Here is a 26,941-nt window from a genome sequence, read left to right as displayed (position 1 = left end):
TAATTTTTTCTCAATTCTAAGAATGTTAAACGCAAAACTATTCCTATCTAATTTACGAATAATCAAACGACCTTTTAATGTCCTACCACGGTTGACTCGATTTGACCAATTTCTACAAAGCTAAACTTCGTTTATTTTTTGATCATAACAAAGGCATTCCAAATGATTAACTTAACGCATAATTTCTCCATAATTTATAAGTTATTCAAATCTTTTACCTCAGAAGAATATCGACACATATGCCGTTTTCAAAAGCTTCTATCACGTGCAAGGTAAAAGTACTTGACTCTAATCAAGGAAAGAATGGCACTTCACAAACAAAAATGACAGTGGTTAAGTAAAAGCACTATTGTCCAAAGAAAATATTATTAATAGTAAGAGATTATTTCTGTGGGTGAATTCTTGACTCGTGTTAAAATGAATACCTCCTATACATACATTTCCGGCCTCGGTGGCGCCGGGGTAAAGTCCCCGACTGCTAACCTAGAGGTCGCGGGTTCGAGTCCCGTCTGGGTGGATTGACTACCATCCAGGGCATTATTACATGCATCATTAGGGAGAGAGTTGCAGTATAAATAGAGAAACGAGAATCCTGATACTGGGGGAAAAAAAAGGTACTAGATAAAAAAGCAGCCAATAACTTCTGATAAGGAGAACTGGAGAGTATGTTCATGCATATAATGAGGTATGTATAAAAAATAAATTTTGACGGAATTTCAAGTGATGTCATAATGCAGATACATTGATTGATATTAAAACCAGTAATTTCCAGAACAGCAAAAGTCAAATTAGCATTTTTTTAACAAACCATTTTTCCTCAGCAATTTAAAAGCCATCACTTCAATCATTCCCCTATGACTACTTATGCCAATCCTAGAAATATTCAAAGTTATAAAAAAATTCCAAGAAACAACGCTCATAACCCCAAAATCGCACAAAAATTTGGCAATTCCAACCTCTTGCATACTGGAAGTTGCCAATATGGAAATCGTGGCTTCAATAAATTTCGAAGCCATTTCCTAACTCAAATAAGATAAGGTAACCTACAGAATTGTAAGAAATGGCGGCAATACATCCAAATTCAAGGAAAAATAATTCGTGTCAAAGCTCGCAAACCACCTACAACGGAATGGGGGCTGAGTCTGGAGAATACAAAACAAATAAGGTGTACTTCACGAGTGATTTCACAGGAAAATCAAGACCAAGCATTTATTGAACCCTTTATTGTTTGGTAAACAATCGGTCTGCAAAGTATCTCCTTTATGCAATCGCTCTGTAGGCCTTGGGAATATGGTGTCGTTTTTAGATGATTTTCTCGCGTCGCTCTGAAAGATAATGCCCTTAAACGTTAAAGCAAACAATTCCTAAGCAATACAGCAGATCAGACATGTACAGGAAGCCTCGCTTCTCATCAGAGGAATGGGCCATGGAAATAGACCCTTGGGAAATAGACCCACCAAAGCCTGGTGGGTGCTAAAGAATACATGGTCCGTCGCCTCACGGCATAGATAAATACAATACCTCTACATATGGGTTGGTCGAGGGAAATTTGAATCTCGTCGTGGTTGAGTAAGGGAGACCGACACGTAAGTGAAAGTCTGAGGAAATGATAACAGTTCGTGGTGGTTGACGGAAGGGGATATTGGGGAGTCAGGGGGAAGCCGGAGGACAATTGGAGAGAAATATGAACTGGGAGGAATGGATATAGCCACGGGAAAATAGATTCTTAGTAAAACGATTCGATGGTGAACCACGGGGAGAAAGAAGTGGACTGAGCGGTTGAGCATATTTAGGTTGGTCGAGTAGGCGGTGGACCAAATGAATGATGAACTCATGCTCCAGAATAGAGAAAACACAATAATATGACGTTTTTAAACTATGGTATCTTAGAAGTTATTATTATTATTATTATCATTATAATTATTAAAATATTTAGTTACAAGTCGACCATGAAGTCGGGTGGTAACAAAGATTTAGGAAGTGCATTAAGACAATAATATACATAACCCAAAATACAAAAAAAATACTAAGTAGAAAAAAAAATTTAAAAAGCCCTCAAAATACCATTTTTCAAACTCACAATACAGAGTGAGTTTATACAGCACATCAACCGCGCCCATTTTTTCCTGAAGTTTTAGCTTGTCATCGAAAATTTCTCCCAGTGAGAAGTTATGAGAGAAATATAATGAATCAAGGTATACAGTTTCTACGACCAAATTTTCACATTGAGAAGTGTTTTACGGGTCCATTGCAGGCACAAATCATAGGATATTTTGGAAAGTTGTGAGAATGTCGCATGGGAACTCTAGAGAAATAATGGTAAATTAAGTCGAACATTTTAAAACGTATCTAATCAAAATTGTTTGATTCAGGGTTTTCAGGGCGAAGTACAGAAAGAAACATCCATGTCCTGATCACGCTATCCTCGTAACTTTCCGAATGTTTTGCGGGTTATCAATGGAATATTTGCAAGTATTAGCATTGAAATGTTAAGAATTTGATAGATCACATCATCATGCGGTTAACACCTCTAATTATACCTTCTTTCCGCGTGAAACTCGGTTCAATTTGTCCATCAGCAGCGCGAGTGGCTACTTTTGTAAACCCACTTAAATTCGAGGTGGGTAGCAACAGATTTAGAGGCCGTCCAGAGGATCCTCTTATGTAATATTTGAGGAAAATATGAGCGTGTGATTCATGCTTTAAAATGTTGCGTATGCATTTGGGACGACAGCAAATGATCGGCAAAGAGAAAAATCTGAATCCGGCTAAGGTCGAATGGGGTGTTCGGCAAGGACAAGAATTGCTGAGGAAATGACACAGTTCGCGGCGGTTGACGGAGGGAATTGTGGGAAGACTGGCGGCGGCCGGGGGGAGAAAAGGCGGGAAGAGAGGGAGTAAGGAATCGGGAGAGGGCGAACGGCGGCTCAGTCGGCCGTGAAAAGAGCGCCTCCGGGCGGGTGAAAGGCGAAACGTAGGAGGGGGAGGAGAAAATTTGAATGAGGGAACGCGCGCGCGCTGAAATTGGGCGAAGGGAACTCGAGGAGGAATGGGAGAGAAAACAAATGGAACCATGAAATCTGGCAGCTGCCGGAATTTTAGAAAACAGTTTCAACTTCAAAAGGTGAACAGTTTAATCTCCCTCCTCTCCTAAACCTCGCTCGAGATCAAAATAAACCATAGGTTAATTACATTGCTAAATTACTGTAGCGTTGGAGGATAATAACGTAGTGAGTGGAGCGTCTGTCTAATGACCAATGGGAAACACCGAATTCCATATTAACTTAATTTTACCCAATAATCCCTCATTAAACATTTAAGCGTCATTAGGTGATGTACTGCTTCCCTAGATTCATTTTTCATTAAGTTCATGGACATTATTACCGATTTAACATAGGTCTGATTCGTAGAAATAGCCTGCCAAAATATTATTCCATATCACGGAGGCATAATTAACATACAAATTGAAAATCATTGTTTCCTCATTCATGATTGTTAATTTAGATTTAAGTATTCAGGCATTTGATTCCTCGTTGACATACTTCACGTTCTCATAATTACTTAAGTTTAAATATAGATATCTTTAATCTCAATTAAGTACAATATAAGAGCATGATAACTCGCGAACAGTGAACATCCTAATCATAAACCTCTTGAAATGAAAATAAATCTTAATAAACTGAAAATCACAAACCAGTATTGTTATACCAGTAGCGTTATAGCACTACAGTTAGTAGGTGGAGTCTTCAACCACTAAGATAAAGTCTCAAATTATATCATAACTTGATTTTACCCAATACTTCCCGTGCAATATTTTACTGGCATCCCGTGATATGGTGCATTCCTTTTCACTATTAACTTTGAAAAACTATACGTTACTTTGAAGAAGTACTTTTTGTAAATAGTTGATAAGATATTTTTTTTAATTACAAGGGCCAACAGTCAATATCCAGACCCTAAATAAATTTAGTAAAAAGATAAAAATGGGAATGTAAATGCTAATTCCTTGGAGGCGTACTAGATAGACTAGTTGGAAGAGATATCGATTACGGACCCAAAGGTGAAGGATAAGTGAAGCCTTTCGGTATCCTTAACCAAAAATCTAGGGATAGGAGATAGCTCAAGTGGAAAAAAAATCGCTCCAATGCTCTCCATTAGTGAAAGAACTATGTCAAAGATGCTTCTGAAATTATTCAAATTAATTTCACTGCATTAAAATATTGTACACTACTGTAATGGATTTGGTGGATTTAGAAACTTAATGGCGGTAAAATATCTAAACCTAAAGGAATAAATAATTTAGCATAAAACGTGTAGTTTTTAGGTGATCATTTTTATATTTAGGCCAAATTAATAAGTTGAAAACATTTTATTAAATACATAGTACAAGCAAAAGAATTCACTCGTAAATTATGTTATGTTTTTAATTGAAGAAAATTTAAAACCCCCAAATTTCTCGCATTTTTAACCCACAGTCATATGTTCAGCATTGGGATGAAATTATGAAGTATACGTGGATTAAATAAAATGAAGCACAAGAAATAATAAATAAATTCTCTTTCATTACAAAAACAAAAAAGCCGCTTACATTCCACTGTCATCCCCTGTCATAATGAGACATTTAAAGCTTAAAATAAAATTTATCAAAACACCTAGCTATTTTAATACATATGACGCTCTGCAGAAATATTTTTATTACGATGAGAGAGAGCGAATCAAAAAATTGGATCACGGTAGGGTGCTTAGTCGAATAGACACTATGGAGTCCAATGTTAATGCAACAGAATTTTATCCCTTTTGAAATCGAGCCTCAAAATACGCTATCAACTTTGGTATCGAATATTTTAAGAAAATTTGATGCGGTTACTACCTACTACAAAAAGTAGTTTTTTAATACGGGAAGGTAAGTACCTACATGAAGAATATGAGTATTGAATTGAAAAATAACATTACTCTATACCGCGAAATTTATCTTAATTAAGTGATGAGAAATCAGTGGGTAATCTAACGTTAGCGCAACATTAAATACTCCGTAGAATTAATCATTGAGAAATTCGATTAGACCCATAGCCTGAGGCTATGGGTCTAATCGAATCGGGTCTTGAGGCTTACACCGTACAGCCCAGCGAGAATATAAACGTAGCCGCGGGAAAAGTTTCTTCATTGGTATTTTCCGTCGAAATTCAAAAGCAACGGCACCAGAGTTTTTACGGTAAATAGCAAATAGTTAGTATGACTTGCGGAAGAAAATATGATTTCATCCTCTAGGAGTGTAAACTGAACATGACTGGAAACTCCCTTTTGAACCGTCAACTCTCTTTGTACACGTACGTGAAACAGATATCCAACTATTCCGTACAGTTGACGTGTCAACTCAACGATTTATTAGGTTTAACCTTTGGAGTACGCACGCTTTCCACACATCAAAGCGTGCATCATTCGCACGAGCTCTCCGCAAAACCAACCAAAATGACATAATGCTCAATTCTACTTTCTGTTCACCTGCCCAAAGTCTGCACTTTAAATTCGGTATTATATTCTTCCTCTCTAGAAAACGTTAATTCAAAATCAACAAATCAGTTTTCAGTTCTCACACACCATTCTAAAAGAGCCACTAGCTATAAATTCACTGAAGTCCATTCAGCAGATTTCCCTATGACAAAGCGTAAAAGTAGCCTTTCAAGTATTATCAGTGCGTCTGCTTATTTTTCATTTAAAACACAATAATAAAAATACCTTTACCTTATCTAATACGAAAAGTATCCAATTAAAGCACAATTCACTGAATGTGTTAACCTAGTTTTTATATATATCAATCCACCCAGTGAAAAATGCATGTTCTTAAACTAAGTCACACTCTCTACAACTAATTTGACAATAATTTTATGATAAATGTGTTTATGTCAATCTGCTCCGGAAAAAAATACTTCGCGATATGAAAGAAATTTCTTTTTTTAATGGTAAGGGAGCAAAATGACTATCGATGAATTCATTAAATCCTACACGTTTCCCCTAAGGAGTATTTTAAAAACCAGATAACCAGATCACAAATTAAAAATAGCTGTTTTCTATGGACAACTATAACTTTATTTAATGGCTAAATTATAATATTCTAGATCAAATAATCGAGATAGAAAGGAAATTTGTAAGTCTGACCACCAGTACTGGTGAGGCATGTCTATGGCCATAGAACAAATTGTAACTGTAGCTTAGGTGCGGTTGTAAAGAGAAATATATTGCAGAAACCCTCATGTAAGCCCTCAGGTCTATACATTCGTGTTTGTAAATTTTGGGATCATTAGCAAATGTATATTGAATTGGATCCGTTTACATTTGGAATCAAGGTAGGTAAGTGCGAAAAAGATATAAAACTACATTTGTACTTTCACTGCGGAAATAAATTTTTAAAAGGGACCGAAACTTAAATTACATCATTCACGGCATGAATACATGATTTCTAGTCGGGATTTGTGTTCAGAGTCAATCTAAGAAATTTTTGATCATGAAAATTAATATTGATATGAAAATTTCTGATCTTTCAAGCGCTAAGAAAAACGAATTTTTGCAAACATTACATAACTTAACTTTTTAGTCTTGCCACGCTTGACTTTAAATTTCGAATACTAAACATTTTAGGAATAAATACGAAGTATTTAAAACTCAATATGTAAATTGCGCACTAACTTTTCCTCAAAAATTAATCAAGCATAGTTATTAAAAGACTCATTGTCAGCATAAGCTAATATAAAGCTGAGAGAATGCGAAAACGTATATAATGTATCATACCTTTAAAAGTGAAATTTGTGGGCCATTAGACTTTAGAGCTGAATACAACTACAGATAAAATACTATTGATAGTTTATAAAAATAAACTAAACAAACAATTTTTGGAAGAAAGAAGTAAATCTATTGAATAGGAACAACAAAAAAAGGAAAATGGCGTTTGGTTCCTGATCCATGAGAGAACGTTATACGTTTAATATCGCGAAGGAATGCCGTGAAAGCGTGCCTTCTCCTATAGCCTACCTTGAAGGACCGTGGGAAAGTGAAGAATAAAAAAAAATAAAGAAAAAAAAGTTCTCCTGGACCGTTTGAAGAGGAGAAAGGGAAGTCCCCACGTATTTTCAAGGCCCAACAAGAGCTACCATTTGTGTACGGATATATATTTATTTTTATCCCCATCATTCCCTTCAAAAGGAAAAAATGAACAAAACCTCCCCCGCACGAGGCAAAGGAAAAAAAAACTCGTTGCAGCGGCAAGAAGAGGCACGGCGAGCAATTCGCACCCCTGGTTCCGAAAAAAGGCAGAGAGAGAGTGAATGAGACTAAAAATAATTATAATAATAATGAAAATAAATTTGTAGGTTCCCTTTTTTCACCAGGACCGGCAGCAAGTCTTCACACCGTCAGCTACCCTCAGCCTCAGAAAACAGAATCCCGGATTTGGAGATGCGAGAAAGACACAACATATATACACTCTCCGTGGGTGCGGCCCGGAATGGAGACCCTGTGGCTGGATGCCGTTTTTTGGAAAGTGAAAGTGATGGGAGCCGGCTTCGTGAAAATGGGATAGATTTTGCGGTGCGCGTTTCCGAGGGACGATGTAAAGGAATGGAGACGGTCTCTTCGTTGCCTTCGGGAAGTTTCCCGGACGGAATCCACGCGCTCGGAAGCCAACCGCTCTAACCGTTAAGGCTTTAGCGCAGGCGCCACGAAATGATCTCACGCAAACACTTCCGATAATGCGAAATGGGGGAAAAAAGGCAAGGAAATGAGGAGAAGAAGCCAAGGCCTGCGTTGGAGGGGGGATCCGAACAAAATTCAAGGGATAGGGCAGTGAAGAAAGTGGGGGAAACGATAGGAGAGGTAGGACATACACGTACACTTATCTCCAATGCAGTGAAAGGCGTTCTTCAATCATTCATAAGTTCTTTTCCTCGTAAATTATTGATGATCTATTAAAAAATTTGAACTTGTTATTCTATTGAAAATGCTTAATATTTAATCAAAATTATCAACTCTAGAATGAAATTTGAACTTGTTATTCTATTGAAAATGCTTAATATTTAATCAAAATTATCAACTCTAGAATGCATATTCCACAAGCGTTTTTACTAAAAAAAAAGGATTTCAAAATACGATTTATTAGCCATTCTGTTCTACACTTTCGCATTAAAACTCAATACGCAAATCGTAGTGAATATGTATGAGAAAATGGTATGTAGCAAACCATATAAGAACGCCCACCAAGAATGCATCTCGCTGAGAGAACTGGAAAAATCCCTCGTGAATAGTGCAAAAACGAACATATTTTTTCGGTCCTCTAATACGTTATATTGTGGAGACGAAATACTATCCCTTTAATTGATAACTGTAATGATAGCAATACCATTGATAAAATTAATTGTTAGGGTAAGTATACACATATATTATTTTAAGTTCACTAAGCATTAAAAAATAATATCGCGTAATAAGTGTTCTCAAGTGTTATCATGCAGAGAATCTATGCACGAACTATAAAGCCCACTTGCGACCATTCACTCACTCGTACAAATTTTTGGGGTGAAGGAGATGAGATGCGACAAAAATTCATAGAAATTGAACCCCACTAACATCGTCTCAAACCCTAGGAAACATTGTTGAAACACCAAATTTTCCATCTATCACTGTGTTTCCAAATACCCCTATGACTTTGTTGGAGAGGTTAGGGGGACCAGAACGATATACAGGGGATAGGGCAGTGACGAGAGTGGGAGCAACGTGAGGAGAGGTGGGAGTTTTGTATCTTATACGTACACACCAGTTCCTTTTTCCTCGAGATAGACCCTGTTCTCCTCGCGGGTTGGGGAAGGGAATGTGCTTCTTTTCCCACCTAAACCCGGCGGCGGCACTCCTGCCTATTTACGAAAAACGGTTCCGAGAAAAAATAAAGTTTTCTCTTCCACTTCCTTCCCTTGCCAATGCGATCTCCGTTCAGATTTTTGCGTGGGAAACAGGCAAAGGCCTGGGTTTTTTGAACGCCGACAACTGCCTGCATACTTCGACTGAGCGATAACGGAAAGCAAATCAATGTGTGTTTGGTAAAATTGCATTACGCTTATATTCTCGTCCAATGATAAATGAAAAGATTCAAAAGATAAAATGAGGGAAATGGTATTAACATGCTACGTCATAAAAATATAACAGAAATAAAACACCATGCTAGATATAACAGGAAGGGATATCACATACACTTTAATGTTTAGAAATTCATCTGAAGTCGTACCATCGGAGTTGATATTTTGTAATAGAAAATTTTACTCGAATAAATAGCAGAGAGCGGTGATAACCGTAAATTTAAAATATTTACTACCTTCTATAATCCTTATCTATCTTATATATCTTCCATTTCAAGCGCAAAACAAAAATATTTAATTTTATTTATGAATGAAAATTTCTCTTTTATAGATAGTAATCGTTCTAATTTAAAAACGGAATGAATATCCATAGATCATCAATAAAATATCCCTCGAGAGAACTCAACGCATTTAAAAGTTATAATTGGCGTTATAAAAGAATTATAGATTATAATTGCATTACACGTTGAGGCTAATGAATCCGTAATTCATATACCGATATAATAATTATTTTTAGCGATTTTCGTTAATAATTAATTTAATGTTCAATATTTTCAAAGTAAACTAATAAGTAGACAAGGTATGAGCATCACTTGGAAAGAAAAAAAGGAAAACAAAGAATCAAGCTCTACACATCTTTATATAAAAATTATTTAGCCGTTTTATATTGCATCAATGACATTTTAAACAGATTAGTGAACTATGGAATATGATGTATCCAACACACCATCATTTTTATGGGTTTCCTCAAAATAAGTTATGATAAAATATATTTTATTGTAAAAATATGGGAATCAACTATAAAAATCATCCAAACTTTTTTAATATCCTATTCAGATCCGAAAATTAGTGAAGTTGAATGAACTAAGCAACAAGTGAAACCCATTTCACAGAGTATTTTTGGATTATATCAGCATAATGCCATAACACCAACTAAACTAAATATAAAAAAATGAATGCAGGACCCTCGTGCTACCTAATTTACTATTTGACATGAGCATATACTTATGTACACACCTGATTCGTTATTTAGAGTCCCCATTTTAAATTTCGATAATTGCTAAAAAAAATTGAAAGCAATCAATCAATGGAATACACTGATAAAAATTTTATTGAAATGTTATGGTCAAATTGCGGTGTATTTAATTGAATTTCAAAGTACTATTTCAATCAGTACGGTCACATTAATTGATAAAAGGGTCACACTTTTATTTACACGTTAGTCAATTTATTATGTACCATGTGTTTTACCCAAATTTATTCATGAAGTAGTCCAAAACTCGATCGTCAACTTCTATCCCAATTCTTTGTGCATTTGTCATCGCATGGATACATTAAGTATTTTAGCCGGGCGGGGATCCACTACTCCAATCGACAAAACAAATCAAACGGATAAAATTTTCCGTGGGAAATTTAGATCAAATTCATTCCTCATTTTGAAAGCGCGATGCGTTAGTAATAACTCGTGAAATACATATGGGGGAGACCGGTTTGCCAATTTGGCTTTTGCAAACGCGCATTAAAATAATTTATACGCTTGCTGATTCCCACGATGCTTGGTTTCATTTCCTGTTGCCTTTCATTTATGAATTTCATATTCATTTCCCCGTTTTAATCAGCCCGGACGCCTTGCTCCAGCTTTCACAGTTCTCTCGCTCCACCTTCCATATTCATCGGAGACCGATCCTCGCGCTTATATTGAGAAGGTTCCCTTCCAACTGACTACAAACCGCTCACATTCCTCGTGTCACCTTATTGATTTTCCATCGCATATATTGCTTAACGCAAAGCCCCTTAAACCGTGCGATAACGACCCCTACGAAAGCCTTTCCGGTGAGCATTGCGTTGTCCTGATGCCTTGTTATGCCGTAAAATTCAACCTCTCTTTTTTTACCACGTTGTGGATAAATATTTGACCGCAAAACGCGTATTTGCGCAGTTTTTTGTGATTCTTTTCGCTGTGGAAAGTACAGAGACGAATTTAAATATTTTAAAAGCGACCAATACCGCCTTCTCCTCGGTCATGCTTCGTCGAAATGACTTCAGGTTAGCTTCTCATATTTTATTTTCATAAATATTCTGCAGTGTCTATTCTTGTATTTGAGGTATTTTTCAGAGAGGAAAATATTTTACGGTATATTGAAGCCAAAATTGTGAAACTCAAGCGAGAAAAGATTCTATGACTAAAAGTTGGCACCATTGGACAATGGAATTTAGATGCGAGCTTATTTGAGAGTTTATTTCCTTATAAGGTGAGTACTAGCATTTATTAAAATAAGCATTTTCCTGTTTTAATGAGAACTTTACTCATTCTAAGGAGGAAACAAATGTTTGAATATATATAAATAAATTCAATCAGAAATATGCTGGCAATGATTGTAATTATCATACTTCACACTTCTGTGGAATAGATTATATCATAATGCATATGCATCCGATTTCCACGGCTAGGTAATGGTCCACTTCGTAAGACTTGGAAAATTTTAATTCCACCTAGTGAAGGAGAGATATGGAAACCAAGGTATATATGAATCAGATGCCTAAATGGTTTGGATTTAGTTCTCTAGCTCGAGGGAAAGAAAATATTATCCTTATTCAACGAAGATGAAGTTCCGGGAGGTACATTACTGTGTTACAGGCTGCTCACAAGCTGTTCCATCCATTTCCAAATGCTATGATAGGTCGAAGGGCTCCGTTTACTTTAAACATGAGGGGACTGTTTTCTTTCGCAGAGTAGCTTGAGACCCTGAGGGTAGAATAGATCTAAGTGCAATTCTCTGGCAAGTTTCAGGGACGGCATTTTATATGTTCAATTTAGTAATGGTTTTACACAAAATGTGTATTATTAACTCCAAAACCACACCGTCGATATATGCTTAAATCGCACTTTTCTTCGATGGAAATCCAGCATTTTTATATTTTAAGGAAAAAATGCTGTTAGGAATGAAATGCACCAATTTAAAGACCTTGTTAAAAACTTGAAAATGAAGGTTTTCCGAAGGCATATTTTGGGCTTATAGAAATATATATATCTAGGACAGAATTTTTTCCGACTTAAATAATTGCTAGGAATGGCAACAGAAGGCTTTGGTGTTCACCTTTAAATGCTCCCTTTCTAGCAGATATCGGGTGGGGAGAAAAATAAAAAAGTCTCACCGAAACAGATGTAATGCTGTACTTCCCAGTAATGACACCGAATTTATGACGATGAAGAGCAATGAGGAATTGTCAATTAAATAATTTTTACTTAGATAACATTAAACATTGCTTTTACATTTAAGTATCCTTGAGAGTTCACGATTAAGGATTGAAGTAAATATCCAAAGTAGAATCCGAAGCAGACTAAATTGAGCGAAAAAATCATCTAAAAAGTGAGTAGTGTCGCAATTCATTAGTATTTGTTCAGATGTTTAGAAGATTATTAAAAATCATTGACCACGTTACGGTGCAAAACGAGAAGCTTGTTGTCAAGATCTCATCTAAAATTGCAGCCACTATAGTTTTCAGGTGTTGAGCTAAATATTTTTAGGGTTAAAACTTTGTATTTAGAGAATATTTTCAACTGATCAAGCCTGCCATTTTATTTTAATAAAAAGCTAAAACTTCTTCAGAGATTTAATCACAGTTCTGACTGTAAAAGGTGCACGAAGCATAGTTTCGTAACCAGAGTAGATCTATGCCGTTATGGTAGTCTCCCCGTTCGTAACGTAACACGGCCGGAGTACTAGAATGCTGAAATAATTTATCAGCATATTAGCTGAATATGCATGTGGAGTCAACATAAGCAAGACACTCTCCCCATATTTCAACAGCGTCCAAGAAATAGACCAAATAAAGAACATCGGCATAATCCTCTAAATTGAATGGATGAGGTAAGAGTTAGCGGTGAAGTTGTTCACCATACATAGAGAGTTAATGCGTTGCCGTGGAGTTTACAATCCTTGTTTAGATATTTTTTCACTTGAAGCCGTACCCTTTGGCGAAGAGAGGGTTATAATTTCTGCTTTCTGCCAACAAATATGTCGTGGATTAAAAGAAAAAAGTACGTAGAGAGGTATGAAAAGTGTTGATTTGGTAAAAAATAAAAGGCCCATGTGCATAAACATGAACAAATCCTGAAATATAATTTTCAGCTCTACAGACTCCAGAGATCGTTGTTTATTCTGCTACACCACCTCAGTTATATTAGAGGATGTGATAGAAGGATTACTCGTGATAATACTTTCTATATTCACTTAAATTTACAAAATAATAAAAAGGGTTTACGGGAAGGACAATGAAAGAGGTGGGTGTCATTTTTGTAAAAAATAGAAAATATATTAATGATGATGAAATATTCATGAGCTTTGCAGCAATTTTCTGCTTGCTGAAGACAGGATACCTAACCACTATGAAATATTATGGAGGTTTGGTTGGAATTCACTCAACACAGATATGAGCAGACAGGGTTCATGAGGTAACTATGGAGCGCGGTTGTTATACTTTCATTTTATGCGTTCGTAATTATGCAAACAATGATATGACTTTATAATTACCGCCGTTCGCACGCTTTGCGGATGAACGATGATCCAATTTCAGTGATGAATATTACACCATTTTACTGTATTAACTATTCATAAGGAGTTGTCCTTAGTGCTATAAATATAGTCTTATGATGACTATCAAAAGCAGCCTCATGTGAATTAATGCGGAAATTTACCGGAAATACTAGGAAACTTGAGCTGTCTAGTACACAGAGAGTCATTTAAATGCATAGTACTAGCAAACCTGACCCGATGCGGCATAAAACACCTGCTCAAATACACCAATTTCATGATTTTGAATAATACCAATTAAGTAACTTAAAGACTCTTAACGCATTTTACCGAGAGCTAAAATATCTAGATACTTTTCCCCGATGCTGTCAAAGGCGTTCGTCAATCATTTAAAAGCTTCTATTCTCGTATATGTAAATAACGGCTTTCATTGAGACAAATTAAGCTATTAATTCTATTGAACAAGTTTTAGGTGTAATTAAAAGTATGAACTCCATTGTGAATACTACAAAGGCGTCTTTACCGAAACAAACGTATTCAAAATATGATTTCTCATCCATTTTGCCTTAACATTACAAATGTATACGAAAATCATTGAACAACACCATTGATACAAATTAATTGGTATGACTTTTGTATGGATACATTTTTTGTAGTCTACCAAGCATTAAAAAAATCGCGATATAAGTGCTCTCATGTACTATAGCAGAGAATACACATACTATTAAACCCTCTTGCCACCATTCACTCACTTATATGGATGAACGAGACGAGATACGACAAAAAGTCATAGATTCGATCTCTAAAATCGCACGGATAACCCTGGCATAAATTGTATAAACGCCAAAGTTTTTTTTTCTATTACAAAGTTTCATTCTGCTTCTATGCCTCCGCATTTCGTGGAAATTTGAGGACCAAAATATAGCTTTTTCAAAAATGTCATTTATCGAATCTAGGCCATAAAACGGATGCAGGCAATGCTAATCTTCCGTTTACGTGGATACTGGGACCACTTTGACAAGGAAGCCATTCAGATCCGCGTAAATCGCAACAACAACAACCGAGACCCCGAAATCAACATCGACAATGCTTGGAAAGTGACCATGACCTCTACAGGTTTCTTGGTAAAATGCTATTTGATTATCGAAAATAACTAGTGGAAAACACGAGAAAACTTCCTACAATTGATACGCCGGGAGAATCTATGTTCTTAGATCATGACCTCTTTTATATAAAACAAAAAAAGCGGGATAAACATAACATTGAAGAGCTAATCATGCTATGCCTGTCCCATGGACGGGGAATACTTACATATATCAGACCAAATATGACTGACGGCATTCAGAAGATCCCCTGAGGATGAATAGAGAGTCATTCTTTGTAACCTAAGGAGACATGCACCCAAAAGTTACGCGGTGGAAAACCCGAGAAACCTTTCTGAGGTGGATACGGTGTTGCGTCATAGGTTTCAACGAAAATTGTAAGAACTGGCCAGTGGGCGACATGGAGTCTTTTTATTAGTGAATAACTAATTCGCACGGGTATATACGATCCCGAATTGAGGATGGAAGGATTCTTCTCAGAATAGAGGGCGCATTCACTCACCTGTACATCGGTTTTCCAGCCGCTTCTCGGAACCACAGCACCATGTAGACGCGGTCATCTTTTTCCGCCGGCTCTATGTCACACGGCAGGGCAACACTGCGTCCCACCACCGCCTCCACCGCAATCGAGCTCACTGCAAAGGAAAAGCTTGAATGAATATCGCTTACCTTTCTGATTTCACAACTCACGCTACAGAGAGCAATATTTTGCTTTAGATGAATAACAAGCTTCACCTTATATTGATGTCATTATTGCATTTTTCTTGTATATTGTATTCAAGTGGTATTATAATATATTGTAACAAATTATTCTTCATTGTTTTATTTACGATTTTACTACAGCGATGTAACGTTTTAGATTTTATTACCTGAACAGAACTTAACTGGTTAAATTAATTGTTGAGTCTATAATTGATAACATACATTAATAACTTAGAAAATGTCAAGATATTGTAGTCTAGAGAGAACTTGGTTAATAATTAATATATTGTAATTGAGATGCAACATTTTAGTCCTTATTTCCTGAACAGAAGATAACTAGTTAAACCAATCGTTGAGTTTATAATTCATAAAAACATTAATAACTTAGAAAATGTCAAGATATTGTAAGGTAGAGAGAACTTGGTTACCAATTTACATCATAATTGAAATTTAATTTGAATTTGAATTTAGATTTTTCTAGTTGGACTAGTTGCATATAGTGAGTGCTGGTAAATAGTTCCATATTTGTTTTCATATCCTTCGTATCTGCATGCGATGCTTCGTAATTTATATTTTTCTATGCCGCAAAATTACACTTTAGCAATTTTAATTAAACTCACGCAATATCACGCGTGCCAAATTCCAATTCACTTTGAGGGAAAAATATTCAACGTGGGAAAACCTCTGTGTTCGACGCCATTCTTGTAAGCCTTATCAGCATGGTGCACGAGTTGCGTCACACGCTATCGAATTTCACAATCTATGGAATGCATTCGAGGATAAAAACGAAACTTTAGAACCGATGATACAGAGGACTCAAAACGAATGGATAGTTATAAGAAAGGCTCGAAGCCGTAATTGGAGGGGATTTCATTCCCAAACACGTAGTGGTGAAGTTCCCTCAACCACGCGGACGATTCAAAGCAGAAGAGAACGACCCGTGTACGGAAACCATTGGCGCAGATTTTTCTTTCCCAACCCTTTTTCCCGCGGACTATTGGCCTAACCTTTTGACACGCACCGACGCTGTGCCATGAATGCAGAGAGGAAAATTACCAAAATTCTTGCCTTCAAGGGAGGGAGAGAAGGGATCCTTTCTTATATATTTTTTCTATTCCAACACACTCTATTTCTCTTCTTCTTTCTCAGTACTCCTCTTCTTAACTCTCGCATCGTTTCGCTACCCTCCCAGACCCCTTCCTTTCAGTGGAGCTCAAATAAACACGCCGTAGGAGTCTCTTCTTATCTCCGCTGGTCTAGTCGAAGTCTCCGGGAGAGAGAGAGAAAACTGGAAAAAAAGAACGAAGTTGACTCGAAACACGTATCTTATGAGATTGTACGGAATAACGGCGACGTTCAGGAGGAGTTCGCAAAAGTTGAAGGGTAATACGTATGTATGCATGCATTTGAATGTGTGTGTGTGCGTGTAATATATGTGACGGTGTGAGGTAGTGGTAAGGTGAGTGTGACGTGGTTTGTGGACCAGGCTAGCCAACTATAACTTTGTGGAACTTCGAATTCATGTCTAAATAGATAAATTGAAACTTTTTCGGTCCCACACAACTTTCCTTGGTAGGTACATTCTCGACTGGATACAGCACTTAATATCTAGTGTCTCACTTAGTCATCTATTTTCATAAAAATTATCATGAGAAATCGATTTAACTGTTTACCTTGGAAATAAAATAAGAAAAGATGTATCGGAGTAGATAAATTGTGATATTTCATTAATATTGAGAAAAATTACTATTGATTTATTTTTAATTGTTGCGACTTTCTTTGTGGAAATTTGCGTACGTGATTATGTGATGTTACCTATCTGACCGGATGTATGAAGGTGATCATAATAAATTTAGCTTGTATTTACATTTACACGCAGGTGTGAAATTATTAGCTGATACGAGAATGGAGTGGAGAGCTGTTTTAAACCAATCTTAGGACTAACATACTCTATTTCTCATCTTCTTTCTTAGTTCTCCTCTTCTTAATAACGTGCATCGTTTAGCTAACCTCCCCAGGCCCTTCCTTTCGCGGGAGCTCAAATAAATACGCGTAAGTTGTCTCATCTCATCATGGTGTTCTCATGATCTCATCTCAATATGATGATCTCATCTTATCATGATGATGATGATGGGAATGTAATCTTTTTTATTAACTCGCTTTGTCGTTTGTCATCTTTTCCGGGTCAAATCTTGTAACGTAATTTTAACCCACTTTCCAATAAGCTATCACGCTGAAATTTTCAGTATAACTCAGATTCAGTTGGCAATGCAATATTTCAACACTTTCTTATGATTTTAACTGCATCGCATTGTTTTTCGGAATTTTAATTTAAATATGGAGACATTCCAATGGCGGTCATTTAAATGAAAGAGAGTCATAAAATCAAATTTGTATAAATTAAAGTTCATTGAAAAATTTATTGAACAAAAATTTACTTGTATTCTTTTTTTCACGATAAAAACGTTGCTTTTTTATGAAAATTTGTTTTTTTTATCATAATTACGTCAGCATACACCCTTAGAATGCAAAATAATATAGATTGAGAGAGGGAGGGTAGGGATTTTTCAACCTCGCACCGGTTGCAACCCCTGATTCCCTCGAACGTACTGAGGAAAGAGGCTACGCCCCCCCCCCCCCCCAGGAAGGCCGGGAACTCTACAGTAATATATGTACCCTCTGGGCCCGCGAGTCTGACGTTGGAAACAGCCGCGCACGGAGAAAAAGAGTAAGAAGGTTCGAGCGCTCGAGGAACACGCACGCTCCGACTCTTTCAAGTCATTCATCCCCGAGCTCTGCCACAACCTAGCACGCCCCCCTGAGTGTTTCTCCAACCCTGTCGTTACCCCTTATGATAGACGGGCGGCGAAAAAAAAATATGGACGGAATATTCCCGGGGCAAGAGAAGATCTTGCGGGTGGCGAGGGAAATCGAAGACTAAGATTTTTAAATAAAGGGAAATTGGAGGCACGAGTTGAAACTTTTAAACAGATATTAGAGAGTGTTGAGCTCTTGAATTTAAAGCAAAGGTCTTCCATGGTAGAATATAAACAACAAATGGTAATTTGCGTACTTTAAATATATGTATAACTCCACTACCTACCATGGTTTCGACCCTATATGAGTCGCTAACTGCAGAAAGGTATCATGTTCAAGATGGACGATTTTTTTTTCTTAAAATTGTTGCTAGGTGCATGACTCAACGTTTCCTACTTAAAGAAAACATATCCCCTTGGTGTTATTAGCATAACATGTCTCGTTTTGGTAAAAAAAATGTTTAGTCTTGCACCTAGCAACAACTTTAAGAAAAAAGAAAAATCCTGCATCTTGTACATGATGCCTTTCTACAGTTAGCTATTCATATAGCGAGTCAAGCCCCGGGCCACATGCGGCCCGCTGGCTAATTTCTTGCGGCCCCTAAAGACTAAAAAAATTGTATCGCACCACACAGTATAAAATACATATCGATACACTGGCCAAAAATAAGCAAATTTCTAAAATCGCAATGGAATGATTGAACTTTTTAACCAATAAAGATTACTGCACTTTGGAATTTTATATTTTTTTATAGATGTGTAGGTAAAGTGACGTAGAGTATGGTGGCTCTCCGGATGATTTGAAATCGATTTTTTGCCCTTGCATTAAAAAAGGTTGAAGCCTCCTCCTCTATGTCATTTTCAAGGCTAAAGGAATCCTTCATTTTCAATTTTTACCATTTGTTGTTTATATTTTATCATTGACATATCGCACATCCACTACGTCAATCCTGGAACAATTTCACATAAAGGTGTTTTGATTTTGTTCTCATAAATTTTAGATTTAGCAAAAATTGGCGACTACTAGAAAAAAATCAACGGCATGGAATGAAATATAATATAACATTGCAATTTGAAACAAAACAAATAGTAACGTACATTTCCACATAATAGAGTTAATTTTGCAATTGATTGCGATGGCTACTACGTCATCTTCAAGTATACTTATAAGTACTAGTACTGAAATTAGAGATATCGCTTATACCAGCACCTTAAAATGACACAATATGCGTAATTTTAATCGAAACTTGTTTTATCACAAAATCTGTAAAAATCGAAATTCCCATTGTAAAGGGAGCGTGGTTGCCTAGTGGGTAGAGTAGTTGGCTACAAACCGAGGGGTCCAGAGTTCAAATCCTAGGTAAAGTCTTTAAACACCCCCAAACAAAATCCTCGAACTGCATGGAGGCCCAGGGAATGGAACTGGGCCTCCTGCTATGAATATATGAAATACACAGGCTTAGTTTGGGGTGAGCTCTATCCTCACCTACGCAAACCAACCATAGGGTCGAATCAGTAGGCGAGTGAGTGATAACTATACTATACCTCTATTATTACTTCGGGTTTTAAAATATTTGTGCATCGTAAACTTTACTTTCGTACTTTTATATACTTTATGCATATTCTGAAGCTGTTTACGGACACAAATCTTAGTGTACTTTTCAAGTATTCTATATCATTATATCTCTGACGTTCTCAGACTCAAAAATCTCTCCTGTGTACATTTTTCACAGAATAATAGCAAACCACCACTCGTTTTCCCATTGCATAGCTTTTTCAACGTCTCTTAGATGTATTAAATGTGTATAATTTAATTAAAAAATAGAATAAGAACTCAAAATCGGCATAAGAGCCCGCATAAAATCTTTAAGCTCAGCCAAAACCTCGTGAACCTCTTGTGTTATTTTTCCTCGCGGCCTCGTCGTTACTCGTTGAAAGACCTTATGGGTGGGAGGGTTGAAAAGATATGGGAGGAATATTTCCCGGGCAAAAGAAGTGCTCAAGGGTTGCGAGGGGAATCGACGACAAAGGGGAAAAGGAAACACCAGTTAAAACTTTTAGACCGAGCGAGCGGCATGGATGCGAAACACTAGATTTTTTTAGAAATAAAGAAAACGGGAAGAGTGCAGTGCGGAGTCTTTCCAGATGCGCTTCGGACGAGTTAAAAGGGAAAAAATATAAAGAAACAAAAAAATGAATGCGTTCAAGCGAAGTTGAAAAGAGTATTTCAAGGAGTCGTACAGAGAAGTACCTATCTATTTGAAGGTTTTTCTTTTCTCGGACAGGTGATGGGTGGGCTAAAATCCCAATGGTGAGTTAAATCACATTTTGCAGAAAAAACGGGAGTAGAAACCGTTATCTAATGAAACTAGATTTGTGATTAACATTTTAACAATTGAAGCTAGAGGCGGGACATCATAAGAAATGTGAAGAAAAAAAAATGAATGCGTTCAAGCGTAGTTGAAAGGAGACCTTCGAGGAGTAGTGCGGAGAAGTACCCATCTAGTTGAAGTTTTTACAAGGACAGGTGATGGTTGGGCTAAATACCAATACTAAGTAAAAAACATAATAGAAAAAAAGATTGAGGAGAAACCATTATCTAAAGTAGCCGTAGATTTTCTATTGGCATATAAAATAATCAATGTCAAAGTCAAGAAATCACAGTAGAGAGAAAGTAATTACAGAGATTCAAATTGGATTGGCATGTGATTACCATAATAAGCCTATAAAAGTTGTGCGTCTCGCAAATTAGCGTTGACGAAAGGTATCTCATTAGTTAATGATATATCGCTCACTCAAACATTTTCGTGAATTAAAACTCATTTGACAATTATGTTATCAACTTCTAGGCGCATTACCTACACCTCATCAAATTTTATCTGCCTCTAAGGTTTCAAAAATGTGTCTCGATATAATGAGGTACATAATAATTATATCTATAGCTTCACGGAAATTTTAACGAAATTCTTCCGCGTATCCCTTTTTAAATTTCAAGAATAATTTCGCTTTCATTTCTTATTCAATTTTTAACTTTTTAAAGTCATAGTTTCGCATCCCGATGATCTCAATTAAGTAGGAGAATGTAAAAAATCAGACTTTTTGTCGTCGATACAGCTAATAGTATATCTGCAATACTATATAATGTATTTCAAGACAAAGATTTTCCGATTATAAATTTGAAGTTCCTTCAGTGAAAATGTTTCGAGCACGACATTTGATTATTTATTTAGCCATAATTGAAATAAGTCCTTTACTCTAGGCTAAAGGCTACACTAAACTAAACACAATGCATTTTTAAACATAAATAGCAAGAAATATGGGCACTCCTTTGGTTGCGTTCGGTTGTTGACTTTTCTTGGTTACTGTGACCAGAGAAAATTCTACCTCGATTTTAAAAGAGTATTATACTGTGATATCGAATATTGATGGCTGTGGCGTATAACAACATCATGTCCATATATAATATAACTATCTCATAAGGCAAATTAACTATCATCTCAACGATGATCCTGAATGCGGTCTTCACAAGCCACCAAACTTCTCAACATCTCGTGTTCCATTTTCTGGTTGCGATCATCCTTTGATGTTTGCGTGACGATTTTTACCTCAACCTCCATATCCGGAAAACATTCCGGCTTCACTTTATCTTAGCTTGCGGGCTATTACTCCTCGATGTCAGTCGACAGTTGCCCCAGAAAGGTTAGGTTATTTCCTCGGAGCGGACAACGAAGTTAAGAAAAAAAATGAACGGAGCAAAGCGCCACAATTCTACGGATATGTGGTGTGTGACGCCTCCTTTGTAAGAAAGTCCACGAACGAAACCATGTGCTGATTCAACGTGTATGAAGGAACTTACCAGTACCTGCCTTGGGGATTAAAAAAAAACTGAACTCGCGATCGACCTCGGAGACTCAGTTCAATGTTATTGGTTTCGAAATAAAAATGGTTTCTAGAGGGAGATAAAAAGTTTATGTTTCTAAGGTACCTACATTTTAAATATTGCGATGACTCGGATTATGGTTGAAGAAGTAAAGCAGATCTCTCATGATCGTTATTCACCCTCGACATTACCTCACCCAGGAAGAGCCTTACCTCAATAATGAATACTGAATAAAATTACATCTTCCGAGTAAATGCGTAACATAAATTATATTTATAACTTGGTATTTATCCATATTTAGAAAAATCAAAGACTTCAGTTTAAGTAGGACAGATCACCATTTTAAGATGAACAGTAGTAAATCAAGTCAACCGCCAAGGGAAGTGCGGCATATATATTAAAACTAGCCTTCATAACTCACAAACATCTCAGTCTGGCCTTATTATAAATTAAAACCCAGGCATAGGATAAAAAAACCTCGAGGAGTGATGCGTATATTGATTCCTATAGAGAATTTACTCGAATGAAGTTCAGGGTAAATACCGAATTTTTAATAAGATTTATGTAAAAAATATATTTTACCGCCTAATCGATCATAAAAGGACTTGCAATAGATCGCCCATAGTTTTTTACTTCATTGAAGAATTTTTATCTCCCTTGTTTAAAATGAAGGATGCCATTGATTTATGACCTCCACTCACCTGAAATCCCACATTAGGTTCTACCATTGACCTATTTCTCACCGCTGCATTCACGGGTGTAGCTCATTAGGGTCATGATTACCTAATAGGTCAAAATATCGGGGCAGTCAGGAATTGAGATTACATATCTGTTAAATTAGTGCTATGAGATGAATTATATTTATTATGAAATTATATTACGTGGGTTTTTTTCATTACCATCGTCACTAACTGGACCCGAAAATTTCTTTAGTAACTGGTCGTTGCTTTAACAGACATAATTTATAGTTTAAAACGTAGTCTAGTGGAATATAGTAACACACGTGACCAAAAAATTAACTTAGAACATGTTTCATATTTTATAACTTTACATCCGACCTAATTTTCAGCTGGAAAGTAATAATTTACTAGTTGAAGCCTTGGTGGGAATTCAAGTTTTTAAAGCATTAAAGATACTGAGTTTATTCATCACCGTGTGTTTCGCGAGCCCTTGAATTATTAATGATAAAATTTTTGTATGAATTTCGCATGCTTTTTAATTCATTAATAACGTTGATACACAAGAGAGGCGTGAGTTATTTATTTAAAAGATGTAGAATATACCGTAAGGTTCTCTTTTTATTCCTTCTGGTGCGAATGACGGCGGAGCGGAGAGGACAAGTTGAAATGAAAGATACGCATCAGAGAAATACCTTAGAAAATCACTGCCCACCATGAAGTGATGTCCGTCCTTTTTTGAGAAATATATCCGTCGAACTGAGTGCGGAAGGGGGGGGACTTTATTTGCCTCTTTCCCAAGCAGCAGAAGATATCTAAATAAGAGCAGCAGAAGATCTAAATAAGGCTGATATATCTAAAAAACGTAACTATTACATGATGGATATCTTGACAACGTTACATATATTCCCTATTTGTAGTATGCAGAACTATTTTTAGAAACAACGTTACATAGATATCCAATTTGTGATATCCATGATATTAAAAAACTGCTATTCCAAAGAGAATTTATAGGCAGCATATGTTCTGTATGGAATTGAAGAGAACAAATGCTTTGTTAGTATGTCTGGAGATTTAAAAAGCCATATTAAGTTCACCCGTTATCTATTAATTTTATACTGTGAAGATATCATTAAGATATTGTATTATAGAACCCTATGTCCATGGCTGGACATCGCTGCAACGTTTTTCGGCGGGTCCTTTGAATATTTGACAGATATCCATTCAACGTTATTTCTATTAAAATGCATATTGCACGGTCATATGTTAATGCCGAAAATGTTGTCTGGATGTCGTTGGGATATTTATTGCTGATTGGGTGTGAATCAGAACCTCTCTTTCGGTCGCCTCCTCCTATTCCTCTCCCGAACTCCTTTCCACCGCCTCTTGACCCATTTTTTTCGCCGTCCAGGAACCATATCTTTCCCGTCCCGTTTCGAGAAAGAGAGAGAGGAAAAAATATATACAGGTTTTAGAGAGCGTCTGGACGATCGCTTCCCGAAGTAGATACGCCCATGATCCGGGGAAATTTATTTTCCGCGTGCACAATCATTCACGACCACCCACGCCTATCCTGGCCCACACGACGGCAGCATGCGATATGAAAATGGAGCGACTTATACGACCAAAAGATTACGGATGGGGTCCCACCTTGCCTCGCGACGACTTTTATTCTCATCCTCCACAGCCCCCTTCGTGAGTGGACGATATGAAAACCATCACCATCTCCTCTGTCCAGGTGATCGGTATATAAACAGTAAAAGCGACCTCTGGAAAAATTTTGTGAGTTAGGGGAAGAAAATAAGAATATACCTACCTACGATCGCACTAGCTCAACAATACGTTGGGAAAAACGCATTATCCTTCAAGGAGGTATAGCTCATACTGCGGCTATTTTTGTCTGAGCGAACTAAAATTTATAAACCGTCCCCTCCTTTCTTTTCTTCCCCTTATACGGCCACGCTTTCCTCCCTTGTGTCCTTGATTCTCGTTGATGTACACCTTCGGGTACCCCCGTCGTCTTGGGTCCCTTCATCCCTCTTCCTTTAAAGGCTCACGCTACCTCAAACACAAATACTGACACATGCGTCCGGTCCCACGGCAGCGTAAACCTCTCTCCTCTCCACGGCCGAGGGCGCCCGGGCCACCGCAAGCCCGTAGCGGGGTGGCTCAAGAACCGGCCCGCGAGGGTCGCTTTACCAACGCCCTCATCTGGACCAGAGATTCGTCCTAGTGGTTACGTACCAAACGACATTAAAAAGGAAAACCAACTCCCCTGGGCGGTTTGCGATACTCACCAAACTCACCTTAAAATTTTTTAGCTAAAGTTTATGATGAGTTCATTTATAATAGCTATATCCCAGGTATAATTACCACGTTCCCTCCCGTAAACTTAGAGAAAACTCATTGGTATTATTTAAATAATAATACTTTATCTCAGCTACCATGTCATAAAATGCGCAGTCATAATACCAAAAATCTTAATTATGAAATTGAATAAATGAAAATTACGAACATGTAACGGCTTAGCAATAAAAAATCAATACTAATTAGCTTGTGCATACCTAACTACGAATGATTCGCCTTTTAAATCAAAAACTCTTAAACAGCGATTACTACAGGTGCAATTAGTACAGTCGTTCATTGCGTAAACCGAAATCTAGTAAAACCAGCATAAATAGGCGATTAAAAGGAGAAGATGATAATAAATTAATGATGGACCATTTTACTGTCTAGAATCTTACATTTATTTCTACGTGTTTCAATGCCGAAACGCCTTTAAATAAGTGATTTAAACTCCCTGCCTGAACCCCATTCCTTTTCCTTTAGCCCAATACTGACTATGCATAAAATGGTCTGGTGAATGTACATTTCTCTGTTTTCCGACATCAGCTGCCCTGGTGATGATGATAATATTTTATTTAATGTTTTCAGATATTTGAATCCGATTTAAATATCGTTTAAAAACAGTATACAGCTCAGCAATCAGTCTTAGTAGAGTAATAAAATGAACAGATGTCAAATATTAAGACGCAGAGGCGTTGAAACTTGCCGTCATGAAGTAAGAATGAAACAGTACTATAGCAATGTTATTCGTAACATCACAATCTGTTCCACTTTTAATCACCTGTTATCGCTGAATTTAATAACAGCAGATTTCATGCCTAAATTTTTCCATTTCTCTCCTTCAGTTCCTTATTGTATTTCTTCCTTGCGTCCTTCTTTATCCCTCCCCAATGGAGTATTGCCTTAAAGTATTCCTCGGGAGACTTCTCCTCCAATTTATTCCTCCATAATTTTCCACACGTAATTAAGTCGCACAAAACCATAGGAATATATCCTTTTCCACTCAACTCCAACCCAAAGAAGTCAAAGGAAACTTCCGACCAAGTTATGAGCCGTATTCGTGAACGTATTCACGCCAAATTTTCCGCATCACACCCATACATCCATCACTACCACGTGAAAGTTGCGATGGCATCGCACGGAGAATGTATCGGTTCCCTTTTGAAGAATAGACCCTTTTCCCTCCGACAAGCGACTGGCTCCAAAAGTGATCGAGGCAACGTCCACAGCACTGCCGGGACATCCCCTACCCTGTTTCCTCCGACGCACCTTTCCACCGCGGAGGGAAACGAATCGCCCGGAGGAGGAATTCCACGCAGAACTTCACGGTCTATTTTTTTACACACCGTCTTCCTCTCTCTCTCCCTCTCACGGGGAGGCATTCGAATTTACCACATTCCGTGCATAGCTCGAGTAGTTCTAGTCTCACGCACAGCGCAAAGCGAGGGGAGGAAGTGAGCGGGGAGAAAAAAATAGACGGTAGTGGATCGAGGAGGCGTCAGTCTTCCTATCTGAAGGCAAAAAGGGACGTGCTCTCGCATGCGCTGAATATGCAACACTCGCGTGTTTCCGCCTTATGCTCGCGAAATTCCTCGCGAAGGCGGATGCGGGCTTGATTCGGGGATGCCTTGCCGCCGCCGATCCGACCACATTTACTCTCCTCCCCGGGAACTTTAGCATCTGCTGTTGGAACGAAGGCCTATCAATCGCAATGCGACGTCGGGGCATTAACCCACCCGGCCATCAATGATCTGACGCCAGTTATA

General features: G+C 37.3%; 1 protein-coding gene across 1 annotated transcript in view; it reads right to left on the bottom strand.

Annotated features, from left to right (window-relative positions):
• LOC124162785 (hemicentin-2-like) overlaps window positions 1-26,941 on the bottom strand; it is an 810,672-nt gene that overhangs the window by 216,882 nt on the left and 566,849 nt on the right. Inside the window, exon 2 of the mRNA XM_046539421.1 lies at window positions 15,257-15,389. Coding sequence (XP_046395377.1) covers window positions 15,257-15,389 — 133 coding nt within the window. The remainder of the gene's footprint in view (window positions 1-15,256; window positions 15,390-26,941) is intronic.

Source organism: Ischnura elegans, chromosome 7, assembly GCF_921293095.1.
Source record: "Ischnura elegans chromosome 7, ioIscEleg1.1, whole genome shotgun sequence".
NCBI lineage: Eukaryota > Metazoa > Arthropoda > Insecta > Odonata > Coenagrionidae > Ischnura > Ischnura elegans.
The sequence above is the reverse complement of the archived record's forward strand: the minus strand, read 5'-3'. Positions and strand labels throughout refer to the sequence as shown.